Raw genomic sequence first — 19,133 nt, forward strand, 5'->3', positions numbered from 1 at the left:
CAGACAAACACACTACATAATAAATTAATGGCTTCCCATTAGTCGCACGTTGAGCTGGAGAGGTTGCAAACACGGCATCCACAAATATGAAAGTTCCAGCCTAAACAAAATTGGCGCCCGACGTGACCGTCCAGTACTCTATCACGTGCTAATGGCTCCATATACTATCCTCGGAAGATGTTGCAAGAAAGCAACAAAGGCAGAGCCGAAGATAAGACACTATCATACAGTTCTAGTTGGTGTAGAGTAGCTCAAAAGCTTCGTAGGTATAGTTAGTAGTGGGCCAGCACGAGTCTGTGGCGGTGCCGTTATTAAATCACGATTATTTTGGTCGAGGTACACTCATCATGTGTATTCATGCCCGGAGGGAGCCGCTAATATGTGAGCTAGGGAAGTATGCGGAGGTCGTTGACAATGTGTCCGACATGAACGGTATCTTCGAGGGACAAGGCAATTCGTGCGGACGACAAGGAAGATAGTCTGCGGTTCGCAAACATACATGGGTCGGTGAATGAGTGCAACAACTGATCTTCATATAGCTCTTACGAAGCAAGGGGTTGAATCAATGGCCGTTATAATAACAGGTATGGAGCATGCTTTTGATGCCTAACGCCGAGGAGGGGGGAATGGTAGATGGGATCTTGAGCGATTCATTCGTGTAGTCCTGCCTACCCTCAGCCTCGCCTGCAGCCTTGTGCCATCCAAATGGTGTGCTTATCTGTGGCTGAGTGACGCTCCACAACAGAGCCTCAAATCCCGTCGCGGTCACGGTCCACTACTTCGATTCTCCAACAGTCAGCACCCCCAACCGTGTCAAGGCCACATTGGCATCTGAAATCTTTCAGTCTTTCCCTACGACCTGCTAAATGGAGTCAACTTTAATTCCGCATACTCCCCAGCTTTCGTCGTTATCAGAGCGCTCAACGCCCTCCTGCCATGGCCAACCTCTCCAGATCGGAGGTAATCAGGAGCAAACCAATAGCGGACGGGTTGAATGTGTTTCGCCATTCATTCGACTCTCTGTGTAAGGGTCTTGGGTTATCTACTTCGGTGGAGGGGTTGCAGCACATTGGTCATGAAGGTATGTACAGTGTACTGCATAGTTTCTTTCTCTGACGGACGTAGGTCTTCAAGGTCTAGCACTTGATCTGGCATCCGCCTTGCTGGTCCTTCCTGCCTCTCGTATACTGCGCTCGAACAATGGGAACAAAAATTTCTTCGACGATCTTTTAAGACTTAATTTGGCAGTCAATAGCGACGACTTCGACATCGAACGAGTGACACCACTCTTGAAAGCGGTAATCAATAATGAATCCGACGACATCATCTGGGACAAAGCTTACGCTGCTGTAACGGAGTTCACACCCCCTCCTCGACCACTGCCGTTCCTGAATCAAACCCCTTGGTCCAACGCTACAAGCAGCATTGTCAACTCTTCGGAGCACAGGAAATATGTAGATGACGTGCTGAAGGACGAGTTGGGGTCGTCGCTCTACATTGGGGTGCCTGGGTTCTACGACGCGTTCTTTGGAGACGTGGAAGAGCTGGACGCTATATCCCAGGCTGTCTTTGCACAATGTCAGGAGGGAGGGGAACCCATTTTTAGCGATGGAGGCGGCTGGCGTGACTGGCCCAACGAAGCAAAAGAGCCAGAAGTCTTGAAATGGTTTGCAGAGAAGATCGATCAGTTTTTGGACTTCGCAACGGACCACAGAAATGTTCCACGAAGACTTTTAGCGCAACCCAACCAACCTTTGGAAGGTTCGACAGCAGAGCGCAAGCTGGACGTTGGCTTCGTTAATAGCGTAGACGCTGAGGATAATTCTAAATGTCACTGGTCCCAGATAATGGTCATAGGTGAGCTCAAAAGCAATCCGGGTAGTGATACGCTCTCGAAGACATGGCGCGACCTGGCAAGATATGCGAGAGAGGTCTTCTTCGCTCAGGACACTCGCCGCTTCGTACTAGGCTTCACGCTCTGCGGGTCTGTCATGAGACTCTGGGAATTCGACCGGCTAGGCGGAATCGCCTCCTCTCCTTTCGACATCAACCAGGACGGATTACAATTCGTGTCGGTGGTACTAGGATATCTCCGGATGAACAAGACACAGCTGGGTTTTGACCCCACCATACTGGAGGCAGACGGAGAAAGGTACATCGAGATCATGCGCCACGGGCGCAAAGAGCGTCTTGTGATTGACGAGATGATGAAACGGGCAGGATGCGTTGCCGGCCGAGCGACAACCTGCTGGAAGGCACATCTTGCGGACGATGATACAAGAGCGCCTCTAGTGATAAAAGACTCGTGGCAGTATCCGGAACGAGATGAGGAAGGGGAACTGTTACGGGAAGCAACAGATAAGGAAGTGGTCAATGTTGCGAGGCATTATTGCCATGAGACGGTACACGTGGCTGGCGAGCGTGACGACGTCCGAGGCAATGTACGGAGGAATTTGGATATTTCAAAAGCAACTAACTACTTCGTCCAACGGAAAAAGGCAGAAGGCTCGATGTTGCCTCCCAAACCGTCTGGCATGGATTCCAGCCGAAGGGGCCGATCAACCGCTGATACTATCAACCGAAAGAGGTCATCTAGTTCACTCAACGCGCCCCTACCACCAAAGAAGCGCACTTGGTCCAGCTCCCCAACAAAAAAGGAGCAAACTCCTTCGACACATAACCGAATCCGCCGTCGCGTCATCGTCCGCGACTACGGCACACCTATATACAAGGCAAGCTCGTGTGTCGCCATGGTTGCTGCGTTGGAGGGTTGCATTGAAGGTAGGAGATTTGCAGAGGTAAACAGTACATCGGCTGACCAAAGTAGGATACGAGTCTCTACACGGCCGGGCTAGCATGCTCCAGCGCGACGTGTCGATTGGAAACCTTATGATGAATGAGGATGTCGATAACCCTTCCTGGCCCTCATTCCTTATCGATCTCGACCTTGCAATTAGATCGGAGCGTGAGCAGCCTTCCGGAGCTCGAAGCAAGACCGGCACGAGGGCATTCATGGCCATTGGGGTACTCCTTGGTGAGAAACATTCGTTCATGCACGATCTAGAATCGTTCTTCTGGGTACTCTTGTGGATTTGCATTCACTATAATGGGCCGGCTGAGAAACCGACAGTTGTCCATAGATTTGACAAATGGAACTTTTCAGAGACAGAAGAGTTGGCTGAGTCCAAGAAAGGGGCAGTGGTCCATGAAGGAGATTTTAAGAGGATGGTGGAGGAGAACATTAGGCCATACTACAAGTCACTTCAGCCTTGGCTGAATCGATTACGAAAGGTGGTATTTCCAAACGGCGGGAGATGGGAAAAGGAAGATAGAGGCCTATATTCTCGGATGAAGGAGGTTCTCCGTGAAGCACAGAGGGACTTGAATGTAGCAGCAGAATAGGTACCACAATATATAAGTGCTCTCTTGAATATTGTTTCTGTGCATGATGCGCTATGTTTCACGATACACAACGTTGGCTAGAGATACCTCAACTTCTGCTGATGTACTTGGAGGATCAAACCTTCTGGGCCAGCAGTCAAATGAAAATGGTGTCAAAAGAGCCTTGATGGGCAGTGGGTCTGTTTTTAAACTCAATCTATTTTTGGAGTTCGTACCCCTGTCGCGGCCCTGTTCGCTTGCGGGAGCAAGGACAGTGCGCACCTTCCCCATATAAGCACAGTGGTCACCTCTTCTCTGATTCCTTTCTGCATTCTTTCGGCTCTGGCTTTTGCTGCTGCCTCTTTCTGCTGCAGGGCGATCTGCTGATTGACGGCTCTTTTGCGCTTTGCAAGTTCAATGTCTTCACCCATCTTGGCGAAGTTAATGTCTTTCCGTCGCTCTGCTGACCTTTGTTGCTCTATTACAGATTCAATGTTCTTCTTTTCCTCAGCCGACAGGCTCTCTAGTGGATCTCACTCACGCATCGTTTCTGATAGATCTGAAGGCGATGCAATAGCTTGCGAGTCGCTATCCACGTCCCAGAAATTGCGGAATAAACGGTCCAACTGAGGGAGAAATTAGTTACATTGATAACATATATAGGGGAAGAGATTGGACTTACGGAGCTACCGTACGCTTCCTCAAGGTATTCGTTTCCTAATCGCCGCAAAGTTTCTAGGACGTCTAATGTACTCCTTGCGTAGCGTCTTATAGTTGATGCACTAACTTCTTCGCGATGGACGGCCGCATTTCGAAGCTGACGAAGCTCATGAAGCTCTTCGCGAAATCTTTCCAGCTCTTTCCCGCATATACCAGCTTTCTTAAGATAACTCTTGTGATGGAAGCAATAGTACCCTTTGATCATTTCAGAGAGGCGAGTAAGCTCTGCCGCTTCATAGCATGGCCAGTGGCATCCAACGATAATTTGCGGAGCGTTTACTCGACAAAAGTTGAATAAGAAAAACTCTAGATTATGTTGCCATCGACATAGGAGTCGATATGAATTGAGGAATCTACTAGTCAGTGTTTTGAATCCTTACATGACTGAAGAATCTTACTTTTCGGATGCTTCCTTTGCAGCGTCAGCCTTGGTATCTTGAACAAGCGGCGAAGATATCGAGGAAGGATGTCAATCAAAGCTTTTCAATGTGGTAGTACACGTCAATGTCAATCAAATTGTATAAGCGTTACAGAAACTATTTGTTATTAAAGAGTTTTCATGGTAGAATAGCTTTATGCTATCAAATTAGAGGATTTTATACTTCCTGGGGGACGATCTACTTTGTCTGAACCACCTGATTGAAGCTTTGCACAGTCGCATTATGACGACGTCATGGTGATGCACTCAAGATATCTGTAAATTACGTCATCCAAGTCTCCAAAGGAGCGGATCAGATGTTGAGGAGGATACTTTTGATACTTACATCACTTGATTGATATTAGCGACGAATGAAAGGGATATTTACTGTCGCAGCTCAATCTCGCACCCTTCTATGAGTGGAATTACAGGTAAGTCCGAGCTTCGAGGGTTTGCCATCATAGTGTCTGTGGTGGATCAATGGGTGGTCCCGCCACCAGGGTCCGCGATAAGATGCGGGGTCGAGGCTATCAACAGGGGCTGGCCGCCTTTATTCTGCCTTCTCAAGCCTCCTTCCAGATCCCCCCCGCCGAATGGGAAATCAACCACAGATGGTTATGATGGGTAGTGCACTTACGTCTTCCGGTCGTTTAACATCACCATCAACAATAATAATCTCAGTAACCGGAATATCGAAGATAGGGCGATATTGGCATTGATAGCTAGAACCTAGACAAGATATGATGCAAATCCGCCTAGATATAGCGACCATATCAACAATTACCACGAAGCCATAATCATATCAGGCACATGCGTCTTCTATCATTAAGTGAGAGGAGAGTGACATGGACGCACGAGTTGGAAGCACCAAGCATAATATTCAAATTGCACTTGACAGTTCTAATACCCTCCTGTAGCCCCTCTAAATTGATTTGTTCTTTCCGCCAGGCGTTGGCGCCAACGAGGGGAATCTTTGTTTTCCGAAAGATGGTGGCCAGTCGGTTAATAATGCTTTTGAGCTCGATCAATTTGGTCCTTGCCTGATTCAAGAGATGTGGAATGGTCGACTGGTTGCCATCCGGCAGGCAGGCCCGGTCCTCGACGAGTGATGCCAGTTGGTAGAGGACAAGCTCGAGATCAGCGACCTCGTTGTTCAGCGCATGGAGTCGCCCAGGCAAGCTTCGACAGAGCGACCGCAATTCGGCAAAGGCGGCACATGTTTGGGCAGCAAGAGTCGCTATGGCTATGGCGCCGGCGGTAATGGAGAGTGGATCCATCAAAGATTGCAAAGCTATAAGGGTCTCGCCGGCCTTTATGTACTATTCGACGGATCTAAACTATAAAAGGCGCAAAAAGCAACGCAATAACAGAAAGAATGGTAAGGGCCGTACCCAACCCATGGGGATGGGATGCCTCTCCAGCTTCGCCTGTATTTGTGATGTGATGAGCCTAACTGAATGGTCTCGCGGAGGTGGCACAATGCGCCACCAATCAAATCGTCAGCATTAGCGCCGGGACGTTCGCTCCATGAAACGCCAACGACGGATCGCCCCGCACCGTGATCCCGAACCCGCTGAGGCACCCACCCGCAAGCTTTTCCTACCCATAGCCGTCTCAAGACATATAGCCACATCTACATTGCACCAATTTATTTCTTAGCCCATGAAGCCGCGATGAAATTTAGTCAGAATTTCCACCTATTTCAGGTACCAGAATGGGAATCGTTCTACATTAACTACGACCTCTTAAAGAGGCTATTGAATGCAACGGCTAAAAAAGATCTCTTGAAGATACCACGCAACTTTACAGGTCTGTTAAATGTCCAGCTGCCTGCGACACAAATTTTAACGACCCTTTAGAGCTTTATGCATGTCTCGGCTCCAATATAGATTTGCTGAATACATTTCGCAGCCGTAAATACGAGTTCTTGCATCGGAAGGAGGCGGAGCTTCGCAAAAGATATGGCATTGAACTCTATCTTTCTACCATCCCGGCTTTAGATGAGGTTGACGACCACGAGCTTCAAGTCCTTTACGAAGCTTTCACTGAGCTTCGCCAAGAACTAACGAAGTTACGGTGGTATGATAGAGTGAATCAAGATGCCATCCACAGGATATATGCCAAGCTGGAGAAGTTCGGCAAGACGATTGGGCCATCTCACTACGACCACAAGTCTACATGGATTGGCTTGCAGCTCGGTTGGGAAACACAGAGTCTGAAGGATGTCGAAAGATTGAACAATTTGGTCAGTGATATCAGTCGGGCGCAGTCCACAGTGCAATCTGGCTCGTCACTTAGGTCTCTATGCCTAAAGAACGTTTGCGATTCGCATGCTCTGGCGTACCCGAGTACTGAATACCACGCGATAGAGACAATGAACCCTCTATCTTGGCCAGATTGCTGGATCGAAAGAACTTGGTGAATGATTCTCCAAGTTCGGGCCTGGAGGCACTTCTCTCTGGTCTATTGGAGTTCTCGATGACGTGTCAGTCTAGAGGATGTACTGACATTTTGTTGTCAGCGAACTTGTCCAACGTAGGCGATGTCATCGATCACAGTTTTTTAAATCACCTCATTGCCGTTAGTGGTCGAAGCAGTATGCCAGCACATCGTGGCGACTCGAAGTGCCGTACCCAAGGACCCGCAGATCACAGCGATACCGAGAATGGGGTCAGTCGGCTTTTCCAGGCGCTTGGGCAGCTTGGACCCAGCCAAAGAAGCGTCTTACAAATAACCGATACTTTTGGGCGTCTTCCTCTTCATTATGCTGCGCGATACGGCTTGACAGCAATCTGTCAGTCGATATTGGATTCTCTGCATGACCTCAAACAGGGTTCTTCTGCTGTTAGAGAAGCCGTTTTATCAAAAGACTCTGAAGGATACACACCGCTATACTCCGGAGTAAGCCGCAACCACTCCGCAGTCACGAGACTTTTTCTGGAGACCCTTGAGATGGGCTATCAAACTAATGATCAAGCTAAAGATGAGCATCTGAGAAGTGTGCTGAGTGACCTCCTACTTCTTGCCCTTAGATCGCGTTATGACGACATAGTCCATCTTCTCATATCCAGCCATATCAACATCAACCATCAATCCAGCCGTGGAGAGACAGCCCTTTGTGTTGCAGCTAAAATAGGACGTGAAGATTACGTCAATACAATCCTTAAGGCTTCGCCTAATCAAGATGTCATCGATATTTTTGAAACAGTAAACGGCTGGACTCCATTGTTTGTTGCCTGTGCAAGGGGCCATCTGGAGATCGTGGAGCTTCTATTGAATGCTGGCGCGAGCCAGACGATACTTGATCATAGGGGGTGGACAGAAAAACAACATGCCGCATTTAGAGGCCACCTAGCTGCGGCTTCTATTCTCGAAGATTATTTTACGGGAGAATCGTCTGGTGGTACTGCTAGCAAGTTCTTTAACATCGCAATAGGTGCTAACAACAAACTTTGGGATGGCTACAGTCACATCATCGTCAACCTTGGCACTATGCAAGAAGGAAAGCAAGTAACGGCAGTTGATTTGAGTTGCTGCTCTTCGGAGTTTAGCCTGAGTTTAGAAGCAGATACTAGATTCTCGATCGAAGTCTCAATACATGGAGGAAGCGGATCAAGTGGTCTCGTCCAACTACCCATATTAGACGATATGGTTAATGACCCTTTTATATTCCGTACCAAGAACCTCAGCAAGGCGCAGCTCGTGTTCAGCATATTCTGTGCAACTCCTGTCGAGGGAAAGAAAGGTATCCTTGTTGGTAGTGGCACGGCTCTTTTGGAAAGTGACAAAAACCAATTCTTTGGAGTGCAGCGTGAAAGTCTAATTAGAGAGCTCAGCGTTCCCATTCTCGAGAGAGAGACATTGAAATTCATGGGTACCGTAACATTTACGTTTGTTATAGCAAAACCCTTCATACACTTGGATACTCCTTCGGTTGTTTATCCATTCAAAGACGAAGGTCAAATACAACTAGTTGGACATAGAGGTACGTTTTCTACCTACCCACTCTGTTGTTTACATATGCTGATCTAGGAAAAGGACTTGGTCAGAACACCACTAGCCGCAAACATCTTCAGCTTGGTGAAAATACGATAGAGGTAGATGTCACGCTTTGCAGTCAAATTCGTGAGACTAATGCGTGAGTTATAGTCTTTTCTCTCCGCTGCAAGGCTGGGTGCGTCACTTGTTGAGGTAGGCTCTTGATACTAGGGCAACGTGGACGGCTGTTGACATCGTGCAGTTCGGTAATGAGTCACTTGCAGAGAGCTTGTTTTTTTAATACTGAATATGACTAGACGTGCAACTGACCCGGGACCTCGTCCCTGTCATCTACCACGACTTTTCTTTGAGCGAGTCAGGGACTGATATTCCCATCCACGACCTGAACTTTCAGCAGGTCCGTGTCTTCCAAGCGACTCTGACATAAATTCTTACTTTCTTAGTTCATGTACGCCAGCAATGTCCAATCACCGAGAGGCAATCCCATCTCTGTACTTGGAGGACCGATCCTGCAAACGGCGCGGGGCCAAACTGGTCGAGGCAAACCTCGTTCGAGGTCGTTGACAAGCGATCGAGAAAGGGGGGTCGATGACGTCCAGGACAGGATGAAGCACACAGTCGACTTTATGAAGAAGGGATTCAAACCGAATACTCGGGGCGATTTCATCCAGGACTCCTTCGCCACTCTAGAAGAGTTGCTCATCGAAATGCCGGAGACTATAGGTTTCAACATTGAGATAAGTACGTTCTAACAAGGGCTACCGGATCTGAAAATAGGCCTGACACTTAGCAACTAGAATACCCCAGAATCCACGAAGCGGTAGAAGCCGGTGTAGCACCTGTGGCCATCGATCTCAATACCTTCATTGATACTTCGACAAGATCTACCGTTTCGGCGGCAACCGGACAATTATCCTCTCGTCCTTCACCCCAGAGGTTTGCATCCTCTTAGCTCTCAAGCAGCGAGCATACCACGTCATGCTAATCACCAATGCCGGGAAGCAACCCGTGACAGACAAGGAGCTGCGAGGCGGCAGTCTGCAAGTCGCGGTCCGCTTTGCAAAGCAATGGAACCTGGCCGGCGTCGTCTTTGCGGCCGACACGCTACTGCTATGCCCGCGACTCGTCAAGTACGTGCAGAACTTGGGACTGATATGCGCGTCGTATGGCCTCGAGAACAATATTCCCGAGAATGCCAAGATGCAGGCAGCAGCTGGCCTTGATATGATCATGGCTGACAGAGTCGGGTTGGTCGCGAAAAGCTTGGGGCTGCATCCGTATGATAAGGTTGGCCTCTAAGCATTCTCTCCACGTACCTTCTTCCCCAGTTACCATAGGTAGACCAAATTAGACGATGAGCATGGTTAGCACGAAACTCGTCAAACTCATGAATGTCGTACAGCTTCTCTTAATAAATAATAAGCTTCGCAATTCAACGCCCCGTTCGCGCCTATGCGCTTGCCTCCTAATCTCTTAGAGCAACAATTGCCTTGTTGAACGCCTGAAATATCCCGTCATACATTATACCGTTGTCACGGAACACTGTAAATTGCCCGTCCCTAATTGGAATGGAATGAGCACGTTTCACAGCTCACGAGCAAATTGCTTCTGGTCTTCGAATTGTGGTGCGAATTCAGCAACGAGGCCCTCAAACCCGTTTTTATCCATGTCGTTAGCTCATAACCGGAATATCGAGCATATGTTGCTATACTTACCACTTCATTTGTGCAGTCGATGAGCGAAATAGACGACAATTTCGCAACTGCTGCATGACACGTGCTAGGTCGATCTCGCCTTGGGCCGGACGGTTCTGCTGCATCAGACTGCGTCTGCATGGGGTTTAATGGCCAGGATCAAATCCACTGGGGTATCGAGAAGGCCGTAGTCGATGAAATGTAGACACATAATATCACCTCCCAAAACGAAACGCATAAAAATCAAGAACGTATTTCGAACAAAAGACAGCTTCCTCTATGGCGTGGGCGCATAGGTCTACTACCGTAACACCCCCCTCCGCTTCAACCGCATAATAACTCCAGTCTGCCGTACGTGCTGACGACAAGTCACTTCCCACTCCTCCCTGGACGCAGCCCATTCCATATCAAACACGCGCACGATCTGACCCACCGTTTTCGTAAGCGCCATCATCGCAACATGTTTCCCTGCGCATGTTAGATTCCACGATCGACAGATAGAAAATGGAGACTAGACTTACCTACACATCCCCTCGTACCCTGCCCAAACTACGTAGCATAAGTGACGGCACAATCGCATGGAGAGCAGAGGGAGGTACTCACAGCCAACGTACTCCGATCCATCACCCTGACCTGCTTTTCATCTGCATCCAGCCATCGCTCTGGGCGGTAAGATTCAGCGTCATCCCCAAATACTTGCTTATCCCGCTGCGTCGCCCACCCACTAATCCCAACAACAGTGCCTTCAGGTATGAAATGGCCGCTTAGTATAGCCCCGCCTTTGGGCACGACTCGGTCGAAGGGCGTGCCGACGATGGGGTACATGCGTAGTGCTTCTTTGATGCAGGCTTGTCTGCTCGGCGTTAGTTGCGGATGAGGCTGCGGGCTATGAGATCTGCAAATGGAGGAGCTTACAGGTAGGGTAGTTTCTGACCTTCGGTAAACGACAGGGTTTCAGAGAGCAGACCTTTGGCATCCGCGTCTTGGAGCTCTATCACGAGTTTCGCATAGGTGTAGGGCGTCTTAACGAGGTAGTAGAAGCAGGCGCGGAGACTAGCGGAGTTGGTATTCACGGCGCCGACGCTGTTGCCGCAGGTTAGCTCCTGAAGTGAGGTGTATGCCACTGTAGCTACTTACAAAAAAATGAGGATGTTGTTGATGAGCTCCCGGTCTGTCATAGTCTGGGGGTTCTTGAGCTGCTTCTGCCGCAGGTACTCAAGGAAATCGCCGCGTAGGTCTGTCGACTTCTCGTCGTACTTGTCTATAGCTACACGCGCAGCCTATACCATTTAGTAGTTGACATGTATAGTTCTAAGGGGGCTACATACTTCTGTAATCAACCGCATCGGGTTCGCATTTGAGATGCTGTCTAAGAACTGGACTAGGCGTGGATTGCCTAGGAGGTATTTGTGGAGCCAACGAGTGTCCCGTAACTCATAAAGGACCAAGACGATTCGATTACGCCGTTAATGTCCTTCGCTTGTTCCATGAATCCAAAGAGCTCCTGAAACGCAAGGAGACCTGTGAGATCAAATGAATACCTAAGGGAAACAACTTAGCAATTATTAGGTACAGGACAACTAGGATACTAACCAGCTACACCACGACCCAAAGTCAATAGCTAAGCCAGCGCACTTGTCCATCTCAGCTACAAAAAGGGGCATGCATTTATCAAACAGTGGCTCTAGCTGCAGCATTGACGATAGCGAGTATTTGAACGCAACGGCCGACTTTAGGGCCTTATGGAGGATAGGGTCCCGGGTGGTGAACATAACTCTCCAGCGATTTGCCATATATCAAATCGGTGGAGAGTTAAATGGCGCCAAATCACTAGACTGCGCCTCGTCAGAACTCCACTACTAAATGGACAGCTAGTCGAGTAACTCACCTTCAGATACAAGTGCCCCGACAGATAGATCTCCGGAATCATCGCCGCGTCCCCAATAGACACGCTATTCGGCCCCGTCCTGACGATCGGCCCATACCTCTTGTGGATATTCTGGTAGACGACATGCCCGTCCCCCTTAATATGGACCCAAACCTTCCACAGAAGCGTGAAACGGGCCAGCACAGGGCCAGGAAGCTCGCGCAACCCGGGCCGGAAATAAGAGACCACGAAGCTGGAGAGAAAGGAGGTGATAAGGAACACGAAGGCAACAAGAGCAAGTTGGCCGGCTGTGGCGCTGTGGTTCTCTTGGATAGTAAACATCATTGTGATAAACAGAAGCTGGGGACATAAATTGAGATTCTAAAAGCAAAGAGCGGAACACTTATATATCCCCAACCAGCAGCAACGCCCTACCTCACGGCCAGAACTCTAACCTCATATGACAGACCCCATAGTTTGGGATAGTACGATAAATCGCATCCGCAGAAGAGGGAGATGGGTTCGTCCCAAGCTTGTGTGGCCAGCACCAGCGGATTAAATTGTGGGTCCGAACATCCATTTATCCACTATGCCACCCCAGGTGCCACCCGATGGTCTCGATGGTCACCACCCGATGGTCTCAATGGTGCCTCACCAGCAACGGAAGCCTCAACGACGCTGCACAGCGTATCCCATGCTGTCCTTATGTCCTGTATAAGTGGGTGCTCGGGGTCAACAATGTCAAAAGCTAACAGTTCTTCAAAGGATCCCATATCAAGAAGTGTTAAGTAATTAGCAAGATCCTGTGGAAGATCATCTTCGCAAGCGGAGAATCTGGTTTCCATTTCAAGTAGATGGGATTGCACAGAAGCTCATTGCAACAGAACTAGCAACAAGCCAACGGATGCAGAAGGTGATGGGAGATTTTCAAAATAGAAGACTGGATTCATCGGAAGATACCAACGGTGGGGGGATCCTGGCAGTCTCCCACGGGATCACCTAGAGAAAGTATCGGTCAAAACCTACAGTGGGGGTGCTACACGTTCCACGCCCTCGCGGCGTCAGTGGGCTGCGATTCCTTGGGACCGCATTGCGATTGGCAGTTCACAGGCATGCAGTTCAATCATGGGAAGCAGGAATATGTGGAGGTGGTCACTCAGCTCGTGTCGACATCTAGCTGCCCAGGGCTGGAGGATTGCAAACTCACGGATGTAGTGCTACTAGATGATTTCACGCATTTGCAGGCGCTGAAGGTTAATGTGACGGTTGCCGGAGAGCCGAAGAATTGGTGGATGGATGATTTGAAAATGGAGTGGGCGGATGGGAGTTGTGATGCTGGGTTGTGTCGCTCTATGCATCGTTGAGCAACCATGATGCTGCGATGTATTTCAGATGTTGAGATGTTTGTGGGTGGCTATGGGCGACTTGTATGATTACGAATTTGCGGCTTGTATGTTATATGGCTAGATCGATGGATGAGAGATGGGTTTGCTTTGCTTGCTTTACTATCTGTACGCCATGGGTTATCTCCGGCTGTCTATGGTATTAAGGTGGAAGGTTAAGTTACAGGGTTATAGTTCTTATACCTGAGGCTATGATTTGAAAGACACGGCACTGTGTCGTATAATCAATCAGACTAAAGTTCTATGCAATAAAAAAATGCTTCGCATTATCCTGGCTACCTGATAAATGACCATTTGCTTCAGGAGTCATCAGCTTTTCCATACGATGGGGAGGTTACAATACGACAAAGTGTTCTAGGGATATGGGGATTTTTTCCTCTTCGAGGTGAATCACTCATGAACAGCTTGAAAGTATACTCCCACCTTGAGAAACATTCCACAGATGCCGAATTCCACGGAGACGCGCGCCCCAAATAACGCGAGCAACGATTCGTCCTCCATCACATAACCCCGACAAGCCCTCCAGAAGTGTGGACTCAGCCCTATATAATCCCCAATACTTGCTATTAAAAGGAATCGATGCAGCTTGCACGCCTGTCCACATGGAGGTCAAGGGTTCGCACACACAATGCGTGCATCCCCCCGATCGTGCATGCTGTAAGCCCTGCAGCTTTCTTGTGCGACCATCCAACATACATGCACGCACCCAGATAAGACATCGTCGACGGCCAGGCAGGGCCTTTGCAAGCCACGATTTTGAAGGGCAAGCTGAACGCGCGGGGTGAAGAGTGCGTTCCGTTTTCCCCGGCGGAATTTCTTCGGGACGGCCAACGGATTTTGGAGGGGAGGAGTTGTTTCGGGCCGGGTGGAGCGGGATGGCTCAGCTGGGAGGATGGAGAGTTGGAATTTACCTGTGGACAGCGGCTCCCGACGGCCCTGTGGCGCCCATTTCAATAGAGGCCTCGACTCTTGCAACGTAATCGGGACAACCCCCAACCACCTAGCGCCGAATAGTCCGTAGGTCGTGTTCTTGGAGCTGGCCGCCTACCACGACTATCTATTGGTATAGAGAAGCTGAGGCAAGTATTCTAGCCACCAGCGACTGGCTGGAATACCATTTCATATTGCTAACAATAGCTATACAAACTAATCAAATTTGTTGTGTCTCTTTCCAGTTGCACTCGCTAGGATATGTGCTGAGATGGTAAACTTCGCCTTATCCAAGTATGTTACGGTATTGCCCATGTTCGGTGTTCGTTTTTCTACAGCCTGTAACAGGTTTGCATGAAACCGATCCGACAGCACAATTTTGACTGTTGCATATTCCCCACAGGCACTCAGAGGCTATAGCCAAAATGTCCTTTTCCTCTCTGCTAATTGCCCCGTCGGAGAGGTGAATAACAAGCGGGCTGCTCAAATCCTATAAAGCCCTCCCAAATCCCATCGTGCTACGTTCCCTTCAAACACCAAAGACTACCTATATAACAGACCAAGTCCAACTGCTCAGCTTGATCCTGCCTCAAGATCACTCTTTGTAACGCTGTGGCCGCCATCACAGTACAATCGCTATCAAAATAAGAGTGCCCAAATACGGAACCTCGCCAAGGAATATTTTGGTCGCAAGCGCTGCATTAGTGTGTGGAGTGTTACAACCCTTGTCGACGTGATAAACTGTAGTTAATGTTGAATTGCTGGTTATGTGACGCGCCAGAGACCAACAAGACGACTCTGAGAAGCCTGTCGGATCTCCACAGCCCGATTTGTCAACCTCCTTCGCCTGCTCCAACCCTCTCTCCCAACCTGATCGGCATGCTAGATTAGATCCGATAGGGCGAGACGAAGTATACGACCTGTTTATAGTTTGATCTCACCGGTGGCGCCGTACTCGTCGATCGGGGGGGAGTTGTGGGTGCGTGTGACGTTGGTGTTGCTCTGTGTGACGAATTCGAGGAGCAGCGGCGCGGATGCGGGAGTGTAGGGGTCTTTGGGGGGAGGGGCGACGACGAAGCCTTGAGAGAAGTAGAAGTGGTGGTAGGGGCTGGGAATGGGTTGGGTTTGGACATCGTTGGAGTTTGCTGCACCGGCGGGGTGGGGGATGTCATCAAACTGGGGCAGAGGGTTAGAGTGTTATATCTGTGTAGGTTGAGATAGGGAAACTTACAGTAAGCCTGAAGATACCTTGCTCGCCGCATGATGGAACAACGGCAACAAGAGGACAAGTGGATGTGGCAGTGGTAGAGTCAGCCGGGACAGGTATAGGTTTTCTCATCCGAGCTTCTCTCGGTTCAGGAATGTAAGTTGAGAAAAAATGTCCAGATGTGTACATGGTGGCCTTTGAAAGATCCGCGGGAAAGGTGACTGTGGTGATAAATGGAAGCTTTAAGGTGACTGTTGCAGCTTCGTCAAGAGGCACCAGAGGCGCATGAGTACCAGCAGGCCAGGCCATATACGTGGTAGAGTCAGCCGGGGCAGTTGTAGGTTTTTTCAACCGAGCTTCTCCCGGTCCAGGAATGTAAATTGAGAAAGATCGTCCGGAAGTGTATACGGTGGATTTTGAAAAATCCACAGGAACAGTGACTGTGGTGATAAATGGAAGGCCTACGGTGATTTTTGTAACATCATCAATAAGAGGTACAAAGAGAATTGCGCCAAGTGCTGCAGGAGTCAGATAGGCATTTTATGCTTTGGGAATAGAATACATACCGTCCTTGCGTTCGAGCGGTTTACTCTCGTCATTGGCAAAACCTTTCATAGCTGCCAGGGTGGTGAGTTGTGGCGGAGATTGTGCGCGAATCGTAACATTAGTTAAAATACCAACTGTTTGAGTGGGGGTAGTTTCGGTGCCATCTGAGAAAAGACTCGCCGACACTGGATCGTGAGAGATTGGAGCAACAGTGTGGTAAAGGGAATCGTCTGAACTAATTTCTGGCTCAATAGACTTCACAGGGTATACTGTAACAGTTTCAACTACGACATCATCGCCGCCAGAACTAGATTGTGCTTCGGTGGAATTAACCACCACCTCGGCCGTGGTCACTCCCGTTCCAGTGGGGGCCGTGAGATATTGAGAGGTGGTGTTAACCGTCATTGGGTCCTTTGTCGCTGCCGTTACAGTAGGTGCTGTGAGATATTGGGATGCGGTGTTGACCATCAATGGGGCCTTGGACCCATCCGATCCAGTAGGGACTGCGAGGTTTTGAGATGTAGTGTTAACCGTCTCGGGGATTGTAGGGCCTCCTGGGAGATTATGCTCTTCCTTCTCAGTTGGGGAAGGACCATCGTGTAGGAAACGGACAGACGTGAACTCCCAGATATCAATATCAGAGCTCGGAACCCCGGAAATGTCGATAGTAACAGTGACAGTTTTGAATCCAGTATGAGTTCTTGTGACTGTGGTAGTCAGTCCATCAGAAACGGCTTCAATATGCTGAGTCTCGTCCTTATGAAGGTTAGCAAGAGCTATATCATCTATAGGCATTGAAAGGGTTGTTGTTACCAAGTGGTGGGCAACGCCAAAGGTTTTAACTGTCACGTAGACCGCGATGATGCTGCAAAGCTTGCTAGGGTGCCCATCTTGAAGACTTGAGAACTATTAGCACGCCAATATCGTTCATTAAAAGTAGATCGACCACTTACAGGGCAGCTGCGGCAGCTGGAGCAGCAGAGGAGATGCCACAAAGGGCAAGGACTAATCCAAGATACACCAGGAGGTGCATCTCGAAAGAGTTGGTACAAAGTAGAGATGGAAGAAGTATCAAATCAACGGATCAGAATATAGAAGGATAAGGACCGTGAGGGGACGTATGTCCTTCAAATGAGTGTGATGAAAGAGGGTGAGAAAGAAAGGTGTTGTTGTGAAGTGGAGGAAGTGAAGTTGTGGTAGTTGACGGGAAACCGTGGGCAGAGGGTTGACACGTCTGTCAACCCCCCAAGCGGCCAATTGTAGAAGGAACGAGGAAAAAAAAACACTTGAATTTCACTCAGTTGGGATGACCGTAACTTCCTATATATCTTATACATCTTATCAACAAGGCCACTCATGAAAATTAATCTCCAATGGCTGTATAAAACCATTAATGGATGACTGAACTTTGGTATAAACTCGTACAAACATTTCTGTGTTATTATAGATCAACTGGTCTGCTCAGAACTTTGTGCCAACTCCATAGTCACCTTATAAATCTTGAGTCAGGCGGCAGGATCATTCTAGAATAATAAAACATGCGAGATAGTAGATAGGACTTCAAACCACAGACGTGTCGCAGTTGACATGTTCCTGTGAACAAACATGGTTTCTGTAGAGCATAACGAGAAACAACTTTGCCTCCCTCTTTCATCTCATAATGGCTAAAAATAGCATTTCACGTAGACCAAAAAAAGACGTGGAAATCCAACTCAACAATAGTAAATATTAATCATAAATAATTTTTATGAGCATTATACCTGATCTTCCGTATCCGTATACTCTGGCGGAAACTCATCATTGACTTCTGCTCCTCCCACGACTGACTCAGCAGCCAACAACCGCCGCTGCCTTGCCTCTTCCAAATCCGCAACCCACAGCGCTGAGCCAGCAGCAGATGTAAGCAAGAAGAACATTGACAACACTGGGACAAGCTGCAGCAGTAGCGCAATGGTCCCAAACCTGAGTCCAAGAGTTAGTATAGAATTCATCGCCTTCCCCACGTCACACTGATACTAGTTTAGTGCAACATACCAAGTATAGCCCCATCGCCGACTTTCCACCTCTTTATTCCGCTCCTTCCTCCCCAACCCCCTCAACTTAAAATACCTCCAATGCTGCAATGGCCCGGCCCTCCTCCCCGTAAGAATCAAGAACAGCGGCACGCCCGCGAAGGGAATAAAATTCAGCGGGAGGAACAGCACAAATTCCGCAATCTGACGGAAGCTGAATGGGCCATACACTGCCTTCTCTGTCGGTGGGCCGAGGGCCTTGACGGAGTTTGACGCGGCGGGAAAAATGGTGCGAGAGGGTGAGAGCAGGGCTTCTTGGTGCTGGGAGAGGAGGGTCGCGTCAAAGACATCCACAAGTGTTTCGTCGACGAAGAAAGCTTCGAAGAGGAGGGCGACGATGACGGCGCCTGTTCATAGTCAGCTTCCGCGCTTGATCTTTTTGGGGCGATTTTCTAAAAGGGCGGCTGGTGCCTAGATCTCGAAATGTAAAAGCGCCGACTCACCTTCTCCCAAAACCAAAAACGCAGCACTCACAAACGCCGCAGGGCCATGAAATATAGCCAACAGCGCCGCCTGTGGCAGGAAAGCAAGCATAAACAAGAGGGTATACACCAGTAAACTCAGGAACAGCATGGGTATCAGACGCGTCTTGAAGAGGCTCCAGAACGGAGGGTGGGCGATGAAGAACCAGACACCCCATATGGGGTAGAGCGCCGGGTAGAGCGCCTTGCCCAGCGGCGTTAGGTACCGCATTTTGTGGTGATGTTTGGGACGGTGAGAGATAAGGTCGGTGAGGTCACAGTAGATGACGACGTCCGCGCTGGTGGAAAATATGTTTTTCCGGTGGGTGAAAATTCAACAGACCACCATATAAGGGTGTATCAGATGGTAGATCGAGAATGCAGATGCCTTACGAAATATAATTATTTAAGGTGATGTCTACAGTTAATGCAATG

At 48.9% G+C, this 19,133-nt stretch overlaps 10 protein-coding genes across 10 annotated transcripts; 4 read left to right on the top strand and 6 right to left on the bottom strand.

Moving 5' to 3' along the window:
• The first annotated feature begins 767 nt into the window (after positions 1–767).
• VC83_04548 (uncharacterized protein) lies at positions 768–3,429 on the top strand. Its single transcript, XM_024468178.1, has 3 exons — positions 768–1,081; positions 1,126–2,781; positions 2,828–3,429. The coding sequence occupies exons 1-3, from the start codon at positions 937–939 to the stop codon at positions 3,400–3,402; spliced, it is 2,376 nt and encodes a 791-aa protein (XP_024322603.1). The 5' UTR covers positions 768–936; the 3' UTR covers positions 3,403–3,429.
• Positions 3,430–3,914: 485 nt separating this feature from the next.
• Positions 3,915–4,306, bottom strand: VC83_04549 (uncharacterized protein; the record flags this gene model as incomplete). Its single annotated transcript, XM_024468179.1, has 2 exons — positions 3,915–4,007; positions 4,064–4,306. The coding sequence occupies 2 exons, from the start codon at positions 4,304–4,306 to the stop codon at positions 3,915–3,917; spliced, it is 336 nt and encodes a 111-aa protein (XP_024322604.1).
• Positions 4,307–6,192: 1,886 nt separating this feature from the next.
• VC83_04550 (uncharacterized protein) lies at positions 6,193–6,941 on the top strand (the record flags this gene model as incomplete). Its single annotated transcript, XM_024468180.1, has 2 exons — positions 6,193–6,328; positions 6,379–6,941. The coding sequence occupies 2 exons, from the start codon at positions 6,193–6,195 to the stop codon at positions 6,939–6,941; spliced, it is 699 nt and encodes a 232-aa protein (XP_024322804.1).
• A 56-nt stretch (positions 6,942–6,997) lies between these two features.
• On the top strand, positions 6,998–9,470 carry VC83_04551 (uncharacterized protein; the record flags this gene model as incomplete). The annotated part of the gene is made up of 7 exons (XM_024468181.1): positions 6,998–8,504; positions 8,558–8,616; positions 8,669–8,710; positions 8,760–8,763; positions 8,815–8,915; positions 8,962–9,259; positions 9,316–9,470. 7 exons carry the CDS (start codon positions 6,998–7,000, stop codon positions 9,468–9,470), a joined length of 2,166 nt encoding a protein of 721 aa, XP_024322803.1.
• Positions 9,471–9,496: 26 nt separating this feature from the next.
• VC83_04552 (uncharacterized protein) lies at positions 9,497–9,817 on the top strand (the record flags this gene model as incomplete). Its single annotated transcript, XM_024468182.1, has 1 exon — positions 9,497–9,817. The coding sequence occupies one exon, from the start codon at positions 9,497–9,499 to the stop codon at positions 9,815–9,817; it is 321 nt and encodes a 106-aa protein (XP_024322802.1).
• A 563-nt stretch (positions 9,818–10,380) lies between these two features.
• On the bottom strand, positions 10,381–11,561 carry VC83_04553 (uncharacterized protein). Its single transcript, XM_024468183.1, has 6 exons — positions 11,541–11,561; positions 11,350–11,492; positions 11,128–11,295; positions 10,816–11,065; positions 10,734–10,761; positions 10,381–10,680 (listed from the first exon to the last, which is right to left on the bottom strand). The coding sequence occupies exons 1-6, from the start codon at positions 11,556–11,558 to the stop codon at positions 10,514–10,516; spliced, it is 774 nt and encodes a 257-aa protein (XP_024322801.1). The 5' UTR covers positions 11,559–11,561; the 3' UTR covers positions 10,381–10,513.
• A 47-nt stretch (positions 11,562–11,608) lies between these two features.
• Positions 11,609–12,005, bottom strand: VC83_04554 (uncharacterized protein; the record flags this gene model as incomplete). The annotated part of the gene is made up of 2 exons (XM_024468184.1): positions 11,609–11,753; positions 11,806–12,005. 2 exons carry the CDS (start codon positions 12,003–12,005, stop codon positions 11,609–11,611), a joined length of 345 nt encoding a protein of 114 aa, XP_024322808.1.
• A 34-nt stretch (positions 12,006–12,039) lies between these two features.
• Positions 12,040–12,424, bottom strand: VC83_04555 (uncharacterized protein; the record flags this gene model as incomplete). The annotated part of the gene is made up of 2 exons (XM_024468185.1): positions 12,040–12,042; positions 12,101–12,424. 2 exons carry the CDS (start codon positions 12,422–12,424, stop codon positions 12,040–12,042), a joined length of 327 nt encoding a protein of 108 aa, XP_024322807.1.
• A 2,912-nt stretch (positions 12,425–15,336) lies between these two features.
• On the bottom strand, positions 15,337–17,198 carry VC83_04556 (uncharacterized protein; the record flags this gene model as incomplete). Its single annotated transcript, XM_024468186.1, has 5 exons — positions 15,337–15,588; positions 15,644–16,137; positions 16,186–16,921; positions 16,979–17,063; positions 17,119–17,198. 5 exons carry the CDS (start codon positions 17,196–17,198, stop codon positions 15,337–15,339), a joined length of 1,647 nt encoding a protein of 548 aa, XP_024322806.1.
• Positions 17,199–17,919: 721 nt separating this feature from the next.
• VC83_04557 (uncharacterized protein) lies at positions 17,920–18,930 on the bottom strand (the record flags this gene model as incomplete). Its single annotated transcript, XM_024468187.1, has 3 exons — positions 17,920–18,127; positions 18,200–18,584; positions 18,681–18,930. The coding sequence occupies 3 exons, from the start codon at positions 18,928–18,930 to the stop codon at positions 17,920–17,922; spliced, it is 843 nt and encodes a 280-aa protein (XP_024322805.1).
• Positions 18,931–19,133: the final 203 nt, after the last annotated feature.

The sequence above is a fragment of the Pseudogymnoascus destructans genome, assembly GCF_001641265.1.
Source record: "Pseudogymnoascus destructans isolate 20631-21 unplaced genomic scaffold scaffold_15, whole genome shotgun sequence".
Taxonomy (NCBI): Eukaryota; Fungi; Ascomycota; class Leotiomycetes; order Thelebolales; family Thelebolaceae; genus Pseudogymnoascus; species Pseudogymnoascus destructans.

Bases quoted from the DNA above. Each gene is read 5' to 3' on its own strand.
- VC83_04548 (XM_024468178.1), top strand. From the start codon at position 937: ATGGCCAACCTCTCCAGATCGGAGGTAATCAGGAGCAAACCAATAGCG. The intron at 1,082-1,125 runs GTATGTACAGTG...TGACGGACGTAG, and splicing joins GCAGCACATTGGTCATGAAG to GTCTTCAAGGTCTAGCACTT. The intron at 2,782-2,827 runs GTAGGAGATTTG...TGACCAAAGTAG, and splicing joins GTTGGAGGGTTGCATTGAAG to GATACGAGTCTCTACACGGC.
- VC83_04553 (XM_024468183.1), bottom strand. The intron at 11,296-11,349 runs GTAAGTAGCTAC...CTGCGGCAACAG, and splicing joins AACAACATCCTCATTTTTTT to CGTCGGCGCCGTGAATACCA. The intron at 10,762-10,815 runs GTGAGTACCTCC...TATGCTACGTAG, and splicing joins TGGATCGGAGTACGTTGGCT to TTTGGGCAGGGTACGAGGGG.